A 17,823-nucleotide genomic window follows, 5' to 3' on the forward strand; every position below is an offset into this window, starting at 1 on the left:
CTCATTCCTGTATCAACTTTCCATCTTCCCCCAAAATGCTACATCTTGCTTTTGCTGTCGCCTCACCTGGCAGTGACTGCTAATTGTTCCTCAAAGTCTGTTCTCCCCTTCGTGCGTGGTTATCAGACCCTAACTTTTTGCCTGGATAGATGCTATCGCAGAAGATGCCAGTGGCCCCTCCTGGTCCTTTCACCCCTTTACCACTTCTGTGCATACTTCTTCCTGGGCTGCTTTTGCTCCCAACAACCAGCACCCATTTCTGTCTGTCAGAGAGGATTGCCTTCAAGCTGCCAGAGCCCCCACCGCGTGTGTGCCCAGAGAGCCGAAACAACCTTGTTTAGTAGTATGTAAAATGACGCAGATCCCCTGCCCATGTTGTGACAGCTCTGAGATGGTCAAGATTTCCTCTGCCTAACAGCCAATCGGAATGCAAGAACCATGAGGGCACAGTGTCTTATTCATGACTGTTTCCAGAACTCAGAACCATGCCTGGCACATGGGAAGTGCACAAATGTTTTGTTGAATGAGTGAATGAATGCCACAGCAATTATTTCTCTCTAGCAGCCAGAGACAAAGGGTAGCGGTGGTTCCTGACACAGAAAGAACTGGAACAATCTTGGGGGAGAGCATGGCACAGCAAAGGTGGGTAGTCCCAGTTGAAAGAGTCCTCACAGCAGGGGATGGCCAACACACTTCAGGGGCAGGAATATGAAAACAGCAAAGGGAAGGGGGCAAGGAGAATGTTATAGAGCCCCGGGGGCGGGGGAGGGTGGGGAGAGCACAGATTATTTGAAGACCCATAAGGAGGCCTGCTAGAACCACAGTGTGTAAAGGGGGAATGTCAAGAGGTCAGCCTGACCCAAATTACTTAAAAAATGAACTTGAGCATTTGGTGACATAGATACAAAATGGTTAAAGGGTCCTCAAACATGCAAATCTTCAGGATAAAGACAACCCTCACATTCCCTTTATAAAAGATAAAGTTAAAAAAATTTTTTTTAATGTTTATTTATTTTGGGGGGAGAGAGACACAGAGTGTGAGCAGGGGAGGGGCAGAGAGAGAGGGAGACACAGAATCCGAAGCAGGCTCCAGAGGCTCTGAGTTGTCAGCACAGAGCCTGATGCGGGGCTCGAACCCATGTGCTGTGAGACCATGACCTGAGCCAAAGTCGGCCACTTAACTGACTGAACCACCCAGGCGCCCCTAAAAGATAGTTTTTAGCTGATATGTAAAGTTTTAGCTTTGAATCAACGTATTTCTTAGAGCCCACAAGTAGGTGTTGGTGAGATCAGAGCCATTTGGTGGCATCCAAATTCAATGAAATGGTCCTTCTAAGCATTAAGCTATGAAGTTTTGCTAAGATGTACGTGATCAATTTGAAACTTTTATATTTCAACATTTGCACCCAACCGTAATTAAGGATGAAATGGATATACCACCCTCATTATGATTTGAGGATTCTAGAATTCTTCATAGGTCCAAGTGGATTCCCATCACTACAGCTGGATTCTGGTGTCTAGAATTGGATAAAATGAAGAAAAAACAGTACTCTTAAAAACTGTTATTAATGTGCTTTGTTTGGCCCTCAAGGTTAAAAAACAATTGAGAAACCACTTAAAAATCAGATTTCAAGTAAAAATTTGGAATTCTTAGCGTCCCTTGGAAAAGACCAGAGGATCCCGTAATAACGGGCCCTTCGGCAGCAGTTAGCTGGAACTGAGTGTCAGTGCCAAGCAGCCCACAAAACAGCGCCTCTCGAAGTTGAATCTCTATGTGGATTCCCTGGGGGATCTTGTTAAAAATGCAGGTTCTGACGCAGTAGCTGAGGCCTGAAGCTCTGCATTTCCAAAAAACCCTCAGGCGTACAGAAGGTGCTGGTCCCTCGGCCACGCTTTGCATAGCGAGACTAGGAATTAACAATCAGTACAAACAGAAGCAGAAATAAAAAAGCAAACATTATCTTTATTTAATAATCTTTGATATTTAAAATACAACTCATTGAACATCCACATTAACAAGAGAACCGTCAGTGTTCAACAGTGCTTTGGAAGCCCGGCTTTTCCGAGGACCAGAGAGGAAGGCCTGTGTGTGTCTAGTAACCGCAAGAGAGCTCAAGAGGGAGGAACACACCCCGAGGGCCGCACAGTTGGGTCCTGAGCAAACAGCAGTGCCTCAGTGCACTTGTGTCACGGCCAAAAGACAATGCTTTTTCGGGTGTGTTTTGTACTTGAATTTCAAATAATTTATACACAACAGTAATTTTTAAAAAGTTATTTCTAGTAGTCCAGTGTTGTAGAAATTCTATTTTTCACATTCAAATGTACGTTTTTCTCTTTTAAAAAAAACTTTAAAAAATTCCTGGAAACATTCACCTTTGAACTATGCAAGAAACAAGTGAAGCGCTTCCTAAATGAATCAGAAATTTCCACATATATTTCACTATTGCTTCCCATTCCTTGTCTATGAATCCGGTCTTAAGATATTTACTGATACGCTATTATTAACTAAACATGCGAGCCAAATAACTGTAAATTTAGAAGTGATGTTACTAGCATTAATTCTTAAAATACCAGAACATTTGGGGGGAACAAAAATAGCACAGATTTGCTTCAAAAAAATAAATAAATAAAAATTCAAGAATTAACCAACCATATCAATGTTTTCATTCATGAAAGCAAAATGAACAAAATATTTTTGTTAACGTAAGACTTTAAAATATAAGCCAGTTCCTTTCTTTAGCAAAAAACACTGGTTTATGAAGAGACCAGGAATAAAGTTTTCTTTTTGAAAATATGAAAAAATGATCGACACTGGTGAAATGATTAGTTGATCCAATCTGGTTTTTCTTAATTAAGATCACATATACAATATCTCCATTCTTGTTAGGGCTCAGATACAACAATTTAGAGTAGTGGCTGCTGGGCTTCCCAGTTGCAAATAAAGTTAATAGGAAATCATCATAATATTGATTATTGAGTCCTCTCGAGAATTTAAAAACATAGATTTATTTCAACTGGAGACATTTTAATTTCTATCACTATACTTTGCTTATGCACTGACTCAATCTTTTTTGAATCTGCATGGATCCAATGGGCCAATTTTAAGACATTTAATAAATCTTGGCACTCGCATGATACTATTTAAGGAGTATCAACCATGCAGACATTAAAAATGTAATTTAGGCTCTGACAGGAATAAAAATTACTTTATTCAACTTAAGTGAAATAACACAGACTATTGGTAGTTTTACCTATAATGATCTTCAACGAGTTTTGAGCTTTTTTCCGTATTAACTTTGGCATGAATAAAGTCTTAATTAAGAAAAATCAAGTTTTAAAGAAAGAAAAAAGCACCTCCTTACATATTCTGTGAATTGTAAATTCTTTGACCAAGATCTTAAAAGTTAAAAGAGTTTACTTGCAGAAATCTTTTCAAACAATGTACATTATTGACATATTTGTTATGTTAATTACTGTAAAAAGTGTTTATTGATGGTTTTAGATCAGAGGTTAACTGCTGTGAATTTTTTTTAACTACTGTGATTTTAAAAACATAAATAACTACTTATTAATTCCATAACCTCTCAAAATATGAAAGTGGTGTTTCCAAAACTTGTTTAAACTTTAAACACTAGCATAGCCACTGTAGGTATTTTATCCTGGTAATGCAACTTATACATTAGAAAAATGATACCAATAGTTTAAATATTAAACATTAAGGTGTTCCCAATTGGCAAAACAGAATGGAAAGCTTTATATAGAGTTCTTAGCAGGACAGTTTTTGTGAATTTCATTGTTTCTGACTTCCTTGCAGGATGATTCCGGTAAATACCAGTTCCTGATGTGTGAACTATACTTTTGTATAACTAAGTTTTCTGATACTGTAGTTACAGGCATTGGCATCTTTTGCATACTGGCCAATCGATTAAGAAACGGAATCTAAATTAAGTTTAAGCCAATTCAAACAAATTGGCAGTTCCCTAGTCATTCTGGATCTGCCTGCCGAGTATAACATTCATAAGAAACTAACTAAATAAACACATTCACAAATGTATCCAGTGTGTGCTCAGCTCTGCTTAAAAAAAAAAAAGAAAGAAAAAAAATCCCTAAATGAAGATCAACATGCTATATCTCCTTAAGTGCTTTAATAAAGGTGTGTAATATAAGAACTTTATAAACTCTAAGGTTAAAACTTTCTGCATATTTCTTTACTCATTTTTATATTAGGTAGCTCATCCATTTAAGTGTATGAAAAGTCGAATGTAATTTTTCAATGGGAAAACGTAAAAGCCAAATATCCATGGAAAACAGGACAAGCATACTGGGGATAATGGCAGAAATGTTCACTCTTAAAATATTTTGGTTTGTAAATCTTGAGAGAGCAGTACTAAACTCCAATGTGTCTTACAGTTCTAAAGTTTAATAACTCTTCTGAAAACGTTTCGATTCTCAAAAGAAAACTTTAGATTTTAAAGTAAAAGTGTCTAATTTTGCAAGGGAAACTTCAGAAAACTTTATTTGGCACAAAATAATGACTAAAAAGAAAACCTGTCTCTATCCAAAAAAAAAAAAAAAAAAGCTACTTCATAATCATAAAAAGTCATTTTCCCATCTCTTTTCAACTCAGCCATAAATCCTAGATCAAAAAAATTTCCCTGATAAAATGTGTACAGCCATACACTAGGCATGGCAACATATCATCCTTTAATTTTCTAAGCCGTCGGCTGAAATTTCCTAACTTTTAGCTTATGAACAACTCAACATTCAAAAGAGCTTCAAAAGGGGGATGGAGAATGAGGGATGGGGAATAAGTGACGGAATCCAAAATGTCCACTTCAGACAGACAATTTCCACCAAAATCATACCACTATATTGACCCAGAAACAAACTCTGTGCATCCCAATCAAAATGTTTATCAAAACTAAAGACTTTCGTATTTACAGACCCAGTAAGTACTGTGTGACTTCTGTAATTCTTTAGCTACTTAAACATGATGCAAGTGTCAAATCACAGTATAAATTTAAATGTATTTTTGTTAGTAGATTATTTTCATGTTCCAGACCATCATCTCTGGCAAGCTATCTATCCTGCTACAAGATGTACATCAGAAGCAGACATCTACGCTCCGTGACTCCACTGTAAACAGAACGGAGAGCTCCAGGCACAAGAGAGAAGAAAATGAAACTGCAAGTAAATCAAAAGTCAGACTTTGTCTCTCATACATTCATGGTGGGTATTATTTGTTAAATCATACACGGAATGAAACTTGCTTGCATACCGTGCTTCTCCTATTTTTCTCAATTGGAGAAGACAAGGAAATATCAAGGTGCCAGAGAAAGGGTTACAGCAAAGCTGTAAAGGTCTGACATAATTGAGAAGACATTCATAAAGCATCTGGAAAAGGATGTGCTCACATATTTAAAAAATTCTCATTTCTTCTCAAATATTTGTGCAGAGTTGATTTCAGAGTTGAGGAATGCATCAGAATCACGAAACAATGATCCCATCTTAGAGGGCTTAGGAAGCAAAACCTCAAGAAAGATTACCAGCTTTCAAAAGAGTTGTAGAAAAGTAAGGAAAACCGCGTCCCAAAGAAATAGTGATCAGAGAAAGTAACAGGAGAAAACATCCAAGGGCACGCCACGTGATTGGAGGGAAAGCAGCTAATCCTTCTGGAACCGTTACTCCTATCAACATAGAAAAGACACTGTCCTAAAAGGTTAACTTGGTTAATGAGAAATAAAAGCAACTAAGAGATGATGAAAAGCGAGCCAACCGACCAGACCAGAAAGGATGAAAAGAAAACGAACGGAAAAAGTTCTGTGGCAAGAGCTAATTAGCTGGTCTGCAAAAAGATCCAAGAAAAACGCCCTAACTTTAGACATGTTGGATATTGCACACTCAAAAAGAAAAGGAACCTCTAGAAAACCATTTTCAATGTCTTTAATTGCTAAATGCCTCTTTGGCTAGTGTTTGGAGGATCGTTATTTAGTCCTACAACTGACATATTTTTCCATTTTCTCATCTTTTTGTTGCAAACCGCCTAAAGCCTTATTTCCTCTGTTGAACGTTGTTCCTTGGACACATTACTAAAATGGACCGTCTATGCTGTAATCACCCAGGATAATGCTGGAAAGTACGAAGGTCTAAATGATTTGTAAAAGCTATTATTTTTTCCCTTCCGTTTTGAAGTTATTTCTAACAACTTCTAAAGACATGGTCACAGCTGCCTGAAGCATGTCTTCTTCGCTCATAGCGTCTCCTGCTGGGAAAGAAAACAAGCGTTATCTCTTAGACATTTCGGGAAAATTCTCAAAGTCATCAAAAGGTAAGCTCCTAGGGGCGCCTGGGTGGCTCAGTCGGTTAAGTGTCCAACTTCGGCTCAGGTCATGATCTCGCGGCCCGTGAGTTCGAGCCCCGCGTCAGGCTCTGTGCTGACAGCTCAGAGCCTGGAGCCTGTTTCAGATTCTGTGTCTCTCTCTCTGACCCTCCCCTGTTCATGCTCTGTCTCCGTCTCAAAAATAAATAAACGTTAAAAAAATAAAAAAAAAGGTAAGCTCCTAGAAAATGTATTTCGGTCTGACCACTACAACTGCCTATTTTGATTTGTAATAGTTGCATAAAGTCACATGCCTTCATTTACTGTTTTACGAGTTCTGACAAGTACACAAAGCTGTTTAACCGCCATCACCACCCAGGCGCAGAACTGTTCCACTGCCCTCCAGAATTTGCTTATGCTGCCCCTGTGTGGTCAATCCCCAAAATACATTTACTCTATATTTCAAAACAAAGGCATTATGCTGTGAAAGAAAATTGAACTTAGTTGTATATATACGTAATCTGTTCCTTAAACTTTGTTTTGAAATAATTGTTTATTTACAGGAAGTTGCAAAGATAGTTCAGAGCGGTCCCGTGTACACTTCAGCTCAATTTTTAACTCAACAATTAAACTCAATAATTAAATCCTATGTAACTACAGCTCAAACCCAAACTTGGATATGCCATCGGTACAAAGTTGTGTGTCGTGCCGTGCTATTTCATCATACGTGTAAGATTTTGTGTCACCACCAGCACCACTATCAGGATGGAGAACTGTTCAAGTGCCACAAAGATCTCTTTCCTGCTCTCCACTTCTCTGCCCCGACCTTCCCTAACTGCAGGCAGCCAACTAATTTGTTCTCCACCTCTACACATTTGTCGTTTTTAGAATGTTACACAAATTGAATCACACTGTAATGAGATCTTTTGAGATTTTCTTCTGCACTCAGCATAATGCCCTTGAGACTCATCCAAGTTGGTGCATGTATCAGCGGCAGGTTTGTTTTTAGTCCTGAGTGGTATTCCACGGTGTACTACTGTTTGTTTGACCATTCATCTTCCTGTAGCACAGTGTGATTGTTTCCGGTTTTTGATTGTAAGAAATAAAGCTGCTTCTATGAACATTTGTGTACAGGTTTTTACATGGACGGTTAAGTTGTCATATCTCTGGGATAAACGCCCAGGAGTCTAACTGCCAGGTTGTATGGTTAGTACTTGTTCAGTTTTTAAAGAAATTGACAAATTATTTTCCAGACTGGCTGTAATAGTTGAAATGTAGAAACTTCACCTCCTTTTACATCCTTTACTCTCCCAATATTTTCTACATATACACCAAACACCAAATCAATGTTCTAATTCTTGCTTCAATCATTAAACATAATTTAGAAAACTCAAAAGGAGAGGAACATCTATTGTTTACCCATATTTTTACTCTTTCTACTGTTCTTTTTTTCCTTTCTGAGGTTCCCAGATGAATTCTCTTATCATTTCTGTTTAGAAAGCTTCCTTTAGCCATTATTGTAGGGTGGGTCTGCTGGTGAGAAATTCTCTTAATTTTTCTCTTCATTCCTGAAGGAAATTTTCACTGGGAATTCTTGGTTGAGAGTGTCTTTTCAGCACTTGAAAAATGTTATGCCACTTCCTACTGATCTCCATGATTTCAGATGAGAAATCTGCTGTCATGCAAACTGCTGCAGGCAAGATGTCTCTAGCTGGTTTCAAGATTTTCTTCTTTTGTTTCAGTTTGCAAAAGCTAGATTATCATGTCTTGGCATAAATTTCTTTGGGCTTAACTGTTAGAGGTTTTCTCAGTTAAAGCTCGAGTTTTAGATCTTTTGCCCAAGCTGGGGTTTTTAGCCATCATTTCTTCAAATACTTTTTCAGCCCACCCTCCTTACCTCCCGAGATTCCCATGATGCACACCTTAGATCTTTCCACTATGGTCCCACGGGTGTCCAAGACTTTGTTTGTTTTGTCCAGTCTAATTCTCTGTTGCTCAGAATGGGTACTTTCTATTGTTCCGTCTTCAAGTTCATGGATTCTCTCCTCTGTCCTTCCATTTACCTTTGGACCCACCTATTACATTTTTATTTTTATTTATTTTTTTTATAATAAAGCCTTTTATTTTTTTAATTTTTTTTCCTAAATTTTTTTTTTAACGTTTATTTATTTTTGAGACAGAGAGAGACAGAGCATGAACGGGGAAGGGGCAGAGAGAGAGGGAGACACAGAATCCGAAGCAGGCTCCAGGCTCTGAGCCATCAGCCCAGAGCCCGATGCGGGGCTCGAACTCATGGACCGCGAGATCACGATCTGAGCCGAAGTCGGACGCTTAACCGACTGAGCCACCCAGGCGCCCCACCCATTACATTTTTAAATTTTAGGTACTGTTATTTTTCAGTTCTAAACTTTCCATTTAGTTCATCTTTATATCTTCCTTCTTGAAGCTTTCTATTTTTTCATTTGTTTTAAGCATGTTCACAATTGCTCAGTATAACATTTTTATGATAGCTGCTTTAAAAATCCTTGTGAGGGGTGCCTGGGTGGCTCAGTCGGTTAGGTGTCCAGCTCTTGGTTTCAGCTCAGGTCATGATCTCCTGGTTTGTGAGATCTAGCCCCATGTCAGGCTCTGCACTGACAGTACATAGCCTGCTTGGGATTCTCTCCCTCCCAGTCTGTCTGCCCCTCTCTCGCTCATGCTTTTTCAGAATAAGTAAAATTAAAAAATAAAATAAAACTTCTTGTGAGATTAATGAATTCTAACATCAGTGTCATCTGGGTGGTGGTGTCGATGAATGGTCTTTTCTCAAGCTGAATCTTTCCTGGCTCTTGGTATGATAAATACTTCCGATCAAATCCTACACATCTGCCATGTTGCATGTTACAAGACTGGGTCTTCTCTTCCAGCAGGCCTCTTCTGACACAGTACCAGTGGGGGAGACGGTGCTGCCTTGCTACGGCCAGAGAGGGGGAGCTGTGCGATCATGACTGCTGTGCACACGTGGGACTTCTGGCTCCCCACTGTCTTCCATAAGATCTCCCTGACTGGAAGGGTAGGAATGCCTCCAGACTGCCTCTCACCGACGCTGTGGGTGTGGCCTCGTTACTGCCTCAAATCACTGCCTCCGGATTCTCCACTAGGCCTCTTCTGAAACTACCCTGCGGGAAACCAGAGGGACGCCTCGTATGGCTGGGTGGAAGTCTAGGCTCCCTGTGACCACAGACCCCGTGGGAAAGGGCCCCTCATTCTCTCCTGGAGGAAATGAAAATCCCAGTTCCTCATTTGGCCACACCACCCTGGCCAGGCAAGTGGGACGTTCAGCTCGTGCCTGCCAGCTGGGGATGCCAGTCTATGCTCCCACCTGGCGCGTGCTGATGCGGTGGGGTGACGATAAGGCCAGTTTATGACCCTCTTTGGCTGGACTAGAGTATTTATTATATAAAAGATTATATAAAAGATTCTGCTTGCTCCGCAGTCCCTTTTGACTGCACAGAGCAGGCTTACTGGGTCTGTGCCATAGCTTCTTCACCAAATCCAGGGTGTGTGAAGCAGAGAGAACCCAGGCCACATGCCACTAAGTGATCCCTCTGGTCCTGAGCCCCCTAAGCAGTCTGTCTCTTCTCTAGCTTTCAGAATTTTCTTATGTTCTTTTGATGTAAGTGTCCGTGGTTGTTAGCTGTAAACAGCAGGAGGAATCAGGAAAAGCACCAGTTCGTCCCTTTTTATTGTTAAATAGTAGTCCGTGGTTTCCAAGTACCACAGACATGCATCCATTCACCAGCCGAAGGACAACTTTTGGGTAGCTCCCAGTTTTTGACAAGTAGGAAGCTGCTCTAAGCATTCACATACAAGTTTTCCTGTGAACCTAAGTTTACTTTTTTTTTTTGCTTACATACCTCGAGCGGGACCTTTGAATCACATGGTTAAGTGCACATTTAAGTTTATAAGAAAATACTAAACTATTTTTCAAACTTTTACATTCCTACTAACAGTATAGGAGTGTCATGGCAACCCTGATCCTAGTCAGCACCTGGTATTGTCAATTTTATGGTTTTATGAAGCCATTCTTATAATAAGGTGTGTAGCTTTAATTTGCATTTCCCTAGGGAAACCTGGGGGGCTCAGTCGGTCAGGTGTGCGACTTCAGCTCAGGTCACGATCTCATGGTTTGTGAGTTCAAGCCCTGCTTTGGGCTGTGTTGCTGACAGCTCAGACCCTGGAGCCTGCTTCGGATTCTGTGTCTCCCTCTGTCTCTGTCCCTCCCCTGCTCATGCCCGCTCGCTCGCTCTCTCTCAAAAGTAAATAAACATTAAAAATTTTTTAATTTGCATCTCCCTAACGATTATTAATATTGATCGTATTTTCACATGCTTATTTGTCAACCATGGTGAAGTATCTGTTCAAATCCTTTGCCCCTTGAGTTTTCTTATTTCAGTTTTGAGAGTTCTTCACATGTTCTGCTTACAAGGCCTTTGTCACATAGGTGCTTTTTCACTCAACTGGTACTACCAGGAACTGACCAAAGTTTAAGACCTATTAAACCCAGGCCTGATCACTAACTCTCGATTTCCTATTATTTAGACTGCACTTGGGCGTTTTCAGTTTTCCAGGTGGTAAAGCGTATCTTCCCCCTACCAATATTCTTTATCTCCGAGGAACTTTTGGAGGGTGTATTAATTACTGTGAAGTCGCAAGTATTGTTTAGAATTTTAAAGCAACATATCCACTGAATGCTCTAGTCTGCCTGCTTCTTAATCTGAGGAAATTTAGTAGATTCCAAATTCATACATGAATTTCAGTGTAATTCAAGAGGGGAGAAAAAAGCCTGTCAAGCCAAAAACCACATGGAGCCCGTGTCAAACACAGCACAGTCAGGGAGGCATACCTGGATCGCTGCCCAGTGCACCTGAACTTGTGGTTGGCCTCTCGCGTGGGTGGGAAAGCTGTGCTGGTGGCTGCTGCTGCTGCTGCCTGAAACACGTGAAGGTGGGTGTATGTTAAAACCCAAACCCAAAGAATAAATATGCCACGAGAAAAACTGCGCATGGAAACTAAATGGTTCCACAAAACAAAAGAGTCACTGTCATGACCTCCACAAGAGAAGGCCAGAGCAATCACTCTGATATAGATTACTTAAAAGTAGCACAGTGCTGATCCTAGGAGACCCAGATATAAAATCTGAATTATCAAATTAATAGGTAAAGATTTTCACCGCGAAATAACACATAAGCAAAAGCATTCGCTGGTAGGTAGGTGTTTTGACTTACAGATCCTTAGTATTGTTGGAAGTCGCTGGAAATAAGCACCTTTGAGAACATTAAGCATCTCAAATTACCATGCCAGTTAACATGACCTTCCCACAGCTGCCTTCTTCTTGCCATCCAGCTCCGAGCTTTAGCATGTCCTCAGAGACACCTTTGCTGACCAGCCCACATACAGCAGCCAGCAGCCATTCTCACTGTCTCCTCACTTCCTTTCAATTTCGGCGTCATCTTAGCACCATCTGATACTCTTCTGTTTGTCTCCCTCTTCAAGCTAACAAGAGCACAAACCTTATCTCACTTCCCAAGTGCCTAAAACACTGCCCGTCACATAGTACGCATCCACCAAATACTTGATAAAGGGAAAGAAGTTAAAATAACTTTTTAAGATGCGTTATCAAGTTGCAGTCCCATCTATTATATTAAAATAAATTTTCCCTGGATTTTTTGCAGAAGGGAGAATGACGTCAGAAAAATCCACGTTTGAAAACATTTAAACACGATGGTTATGACGTAAATATGTAGGGCAGTGCCCTTGTACTTAAAGAATATACACTAAAGTACTGAAATGTAACGGCAAGTCATGTCTGCAAGTTATTCTCAAATTCCTCAGAAATGCCCACAATTAGGGAATTTGGGTGAGTATAAGGAGTTCTGGGAACTAGTTCTGCTTTTAAGTAAATTCAAAATTATTTCACATAATACATACATAATATGTTTAAAATTTAAAAAAAAAACATAAACAGCTGACACTGCAGTGAGAAGCCATAGCTTTCAAAAAATGCATAGAAGGATTTTTAAAGGAACCAGAATTTTAAATTTGCCAGCAACTCTACAAATAGAATAGTACACGATGTCTTCCAGAGTCTCAGTCTTCTGTTTTAAATATGAGCAACAAAGAAAACCCAAGCATATTGCCGTCTGCCTCGGTTTACTCTCAGGCGTGCGTGGCTAACAGTGCACAAGAGGGCAGGTTCCCAGCAGCCCATCCCGACAACAGGGTGTGCACGAGAAAGCAGTCCATCCCGGTAACGGGGTCCGCTTCTGCAAGGCAGGAGGAATCAATCTTGGCATATCAGATCTCTCCGCCCGCCCTTTTCCCCCTCCAGCCAAGCCAACATGTCAGAACACAAGAGAGTGGTGGGTGAGACAGCAGCTTTAGAGGGACAGTCTTCACCTACTTTAAATTTATGAAAAGTGAGAAGTAAAGGAATTGCCACCCTTGAAACAGTCCTGACCCCTCTCATATTTGCTGACACAATAAGATGCAACATGTTCAAACAGCAAATCAGTACCCACTCTCACTGTGTCTTCGAATGTGCCCTCAGAATCAGAGGCTAGAAAGCTAAAAACACCACCGGAGGTCACTGTACAGCTAGGATGCTGGTAATCAACCGAGCGCTCGCAGAAATGAGGCACGACCATCTTCCTGCTGCTTTGGTGGTTCTCTGCGGGCAAGTCAAGTCATGGAGCCGGTCCCAGGATGCGGCTTCCCGGCAGCCGCAGTGGGGGCTGACTTCCTGTTTCCATGTCTAGGCAACCGTGGTGGCAAGCTTCCAGACCCTAGGATCACAGCTATGGCAACGTGTTCTTGAACTCCGTGTCCTGATTTCCCATCCTCCCAACCGGGGCGGTTGGTTGCACTCTTCCAACAGGCTGGTCTGTGGAATTCTGGAAGCCTGGCTACAGCCCGCACCGCCCGCTTGCTCTTCCTAAGACTGCGTAAGCCCTGAGTCTCTGTATTAAAACCTTTTCTGCTCAAAATACCTCTAGCAGCTTGTTTCTTAAAGTGAATCGCATTATGCCGTGCCACCGAAGCAGTGGCTCAGGTGTTAGACAATTAAAAAATCATAGCAATCCGCGACCATGGAAACAATGCCCAGTAACTGCCTCTTTGTTGGGTAACACTTTTTTAGTAACAGAAGGAGAGAATCTGCATCATTTCAGAGCTACACTTAGAGAAGACGATGATGCTAACACATTTGTGGAATACTTTGCGGTTTACACAACAGTTGTACACGCACTAATTCAATTTGTGAATGCGGTAGGTTTTATACTGACACTGCTGGTGTAGTAAGAGTTTCACTTGGGCTTTTATAATAGGTAAAATGGATTGAGAGATTACTACTGGAAAAAAAATACGGCTGTGAAAACATTGCCTGACACTCATTCATAAACTATGACTTTGTAACAGGTAGATTTTTAAACAGTATTTTTATGTTTGATCAAGCATGAATACGGCGGTTACTACATTAGGCATGAAGCTTCAAATAGTCTATAAGAAAAAAAAATTATTAGAATGTGTAACAAAATAAACTATTTGAATAATAATAATAAAAAAAAACCCTGAATTTGAATTCAAAATTTGTTTGAATAACAGTTAGCACCAGGGTCAGTCTGGAGAGGGTCAGAGGGAGGAGCACGATAACCTTAGAGCCAAGTTCCCAGAGACAGAAGCTAGAGAGAACCTGTAGGCCTAATAATCAGGAATTCTGGTGAAAGGCCTAACATTTGAAACTACAGCTGTTCCTCAGCTCCTTTACTACTGAGTCTAACAAGACTCAGGATGCTACGCAATGGTGGACAGAAACACCAAGAAGTTCGTTCTGAACTCTTCTCAGCAACTTGTGACTCTATAAGATATTCTCTAGTTCTCAAATTCCCACCGATATTTCGAAGGTCAGGCCAGACTCAGAGGATGCCGCTGGAGCTGGAAACCATCACTGCCCACGTTCCTTCCCAATCCACTGTCCTCCAACCAGGAAGGAGCCCCACTGATGCTCAAACATTTAAAGAAATAAATTTTTTTTTTTTTAATTTTGAGACATAGAGAGAGAGCATGCGCACATGATGGGGGAGACGGGCAGACAGAGAGAAAATCTTAAGTAAGCTCCACGCTCAGCATAGAGCCCCACACGCACGGCTCGATCCCATGACCCTGGAATCACGACCTGAGCCTAAATTAAGAATTGGATGCTCAACCGACTGAGTGACCCAGGCTTCTCCAACCCAAAATAATTTTTTAAGTAAAGAAGGGGTTTGTTTTTCTACTTTAAAGATGTTTTCCTTTCCTTAGATCTACTTGTGAATCTTTCAGTTTGTCTATAAGGTACGTCTGTTTGGACCAATTTGTTCTGGCAAAAAATAGAATGTGAAATAAGCATGATAGAAGTATCATTTGAGAACCGTTCTGGAAAGCAGTTTAGAAATCCATACCAAGACCTTAAAAAATATTTCTGTCCTTTAACCCAAAAACCTCAGAATAACTGGAAGAAATGGTGAGAAATTTGAGGCATGGCATCAGTACAGGATTGTTCACTGCACTATTAATTATATAATTTTTTTTAACATTTATTTATTTTTGAGAGAGAGACAGAGACAGAACACGAGCAGGGGAGGGAGGGCCAGAGAGAGAGGAAGACACAGAAGCTGAAACAGGCTCCAGGCTCTGCACTGTCAGCATGAGCCCGATGTGCGGCCTGAACTCACAAACCGTGAGATCATGACCTGAGCCGAAGTCGGGCTCTTAACTGACTGAGCCACCCAGGCGCCCCTGCACTATTAATTATAATAGCAAAAATCAGTATATTACAAAGACTATTTACTATTATGGGAAATGGGTGTAACTAATAACACCATATACGTGTGTCTGCGTGAGTAGAAGAGAATGTGTCAAAATACTAACATTAGTTATTAAAATAAAGGATTTTTTAAGTTTATTTATTTTGAGAAGAAAGGGGAGGAAAGAGAGAGAAAGAGAGAGAGAGAGAGAGAGAATGTAAGGGGGGGAGGGGCAGAGAGAGAAGGAGAGAGAGAATTTAAAGCAAGCTCCTTTCTGTTTCAGCACAGAGCCCAACAAGGGGCTTGAACCCACAAACTGTGAGATCATGACCTGAGCTGAAACCAAGAGCCAGATGCTCAACCGACTGAGCCACCCAGGCACACCAAAAGTTAGGATTGTTCGATTTTGATATATCTTAAAATAAATTTTCTCAAATGTAAGTTTTTATCTAATTAGTTGCACTTTTTTTTTTAAGATTTTATTTTTAAGTAATCTGTACACCCAACATGGGACTCGAACATGGGAGTCGCAAACTCCACTGACTGAGCCAGCCAGGCACCCCTTAAGTTATTTTTTAACACTAACTAGACATTTGATGACATTACAGAATGATTAATAATTATCATATGATAATTATTAACAGTGTGACGACAGCATTTGGCAATATAAAAAAAAAAATGGATGAAATGATACAATAATTTAGATCTGTTACCAAATAATCCCAGCTTGGGGGTGGGAGAGTGGAATGCATGAGAGATGGGGTCACAGAAAACCAAGCCTGGCCACATGCTGGCATTTGTTAAACACGAGCAATGGGTAAATGGGTTCATTATGCTGGTTTCTCTACGTTTATAGATATTTGAAGTTTATCATAATTAAAGAATTTAAAAGTTCACTTTAAAATTTGAAAGGAAGTGAAAAGCACTAATAAGCACAATTTTGAAATTTTATATATAATTAAATCCATTAACCTATCGCTGAATAAAGACTAGATATATCTCACATTAAGAGGATGTCAGTTGATCAGAACTTTCCTTCATATACTTCTGAGTTGTAACTTAAACAAACAAAACAAAACAGAAAACAAGGTAAATATTATCTTCATTACTTCATTACATCATAAGGCTCCACTATTTCAGCTCCCACTAATACTGCCAATTATGATTGTGAGACGCTTCTCGATTATAGAGATGTTGAACTGGGAAAATACATACATCTCAGAATTGATGAAATACAGTAAACAGGCCAGATTCAGCTGCTGGACTTTTGGTTTCTGACCTGGGATCCGAGGATCTGCACAGTCTCTCTAAATACTACCTTGTAACCTCTTTTTTTTTCCCCCATTAAAAAAAGAAAAAGGGAAGACGAGTTGTGAATGGTAGTTACTGGAAAGGATGATAATTTTTATTTTCTAGTTTGAGAGCACTGACAGATTTAGGTTTTAGGATTTATGGTTTGCCCCATGTCCCTGATGCGGACAGGCCCGCAGTAACCCCTGAAGTGGCAGTAAGAAGAACAATTAACCACCGTCTGTATCTGGGCGTGTGCTCCCCGACCACAGTGCTGTTTTCCCTGTTAACTGACAGCAGAACTTTGCAAGGTTGCTCAGGTCACCAAGAAGCACATCCAAAGGCATTGTTCTTGCTTTGGTCCAATTCCATTTTCGTTTGATGACTTACATTTCACTGGGTTTCCTTCACCCTATTTCATATAAACCCTATAATTAGTATTGAGGCAAAGACTTTCCCTAAAACTACGTATCATTTCAGTTTATTTGCTCTAAATTAAAAACAAAACAAAACTCAGATGTTCACAGGGTTCAGGTAGTAACCAATCTTTTAGAAGGAGAGAATCTTAAGTAAAATAGCTTAAGCCAAAGCTCTATATGTGGAGATTGCAGACAAAACAGACAAAGTACACGTTAAATATGCAATTTTAATATTGTACCAACTACTTTACTTTTCAAAGTAGGCTTCTCTTCTCTTCCGTAGCTCTTCTGAAGTAAGATGTGTACCTGATGTCTGTGGAATATCTTGGCACACATTTCTGGAACTACCTGAAAGGAAAACAGAACAAAAAAAAGCAATCATTTAATTTACCAATTCAAGCGATGCTATGTTTATGCTTTTTGAGCAAGCTTTCACAAAAGTTTTTTTCTTAAAAATATTGTGCTATGTTGTAACTAGAAGAAAGTCTCATGGACAAATCTGAATAAGGCAGTTCAAATATAACCTGTGTCCACACCCATCTGTGACACAGTGGACATAAGGATGTGAGTCCAACAGCCAACCCATTAGGGAGAGCCATCAACACCACACTTGTGTTGCCCTCTTTAACTTACTAGAAATGCCCCAGCACTTTCAACGAGAAGCAACGAGAAGTGGGTGACTGTAAACCCATTCTCTATATTCCGATCTCCTACGATATTTGCATGCTGTAACAGCTCAAGTGTGTGTCCCAGAGATCCTGCCAAGATTGTGAAATAAGGTGGGAAGAAAAGCAAATGACACAAAAATATCTAAAATTATAAAGAGCTGTTGTCTGTCCATTACTGGGCTAATCCAGCAGGACTCTACTAATCAAAAATGGGACCGCACAGATGAAGCACTCCGAGCTGTGCCAGGAGGTGTGAGAAGTTCAGGACAACACACAGGATAAAAAGGATAATCTTCATAGTAATG

The 17,823-nt window shown here is 40.3% G+C and overlaps 1 protein-coding gene across 10 annotated transcripts in view; it reads right to left on the minus strand.

Moving 5' to 3' along the window:
- Positions 1-1,943: 1,943 nt before the first annotated feature.
- ATXN3 (ataxin 3) overlaps positions 1,944-17,823 on the minus strand; it is a 38,011-nt gene continuing 22,131 nt past the window's right edge. For 3 of the 10 annotated variants that reach the window (XM_045448272.1, XM_045448275.1, XM_045448274.1), the window contains 4 exons: positions 17,102-17,198; positions 11,681-11,686; positions 11,205-11,290; positions 1,944-6,265 (listed from right to left, as the gene is read on the minus strand). In XM_045448272.1, coding sequence (XP_045304228.1) covers positions 6,168-6,265; positions 11,205-11,290; positions 11,681-11,686; positions 17,102-17,198 — 287 coding nt within the window. In that variant the 3' untranslated portion in view covers positions 1,944-6,167. Of the gene's footprint in view, positions 6,266-11,204; positions 11,291-11,680; positions 11,687-13,467; positions 13,471-16,516; positions 16,844-17,101; positions 17,199-17,823 lie in introns of those variants that run through there. The other 7 variants (XM_045448271.1, XM_045448273.1, XM_045448269.1 and 4 more) reach the window with 6 other exon arrangements.

Source organism: Leopardus geoffroyi, chromosome B3 (assembly GCF_018350155.1).
Source record: "Leopardus geoffroyi isolate Oge1 chromosome B3, O.geoffroyi_Oge1_pat1.0, whole genome shotgun sequence".
In the NCBI taxonomy this organism is placed as follows: domain Eukaryota; kingdom Metazoa; phylum Chordata; class Mammalia; order Carnivora; family Felidae; genus Leopardus; species Leopardus geoffroyi.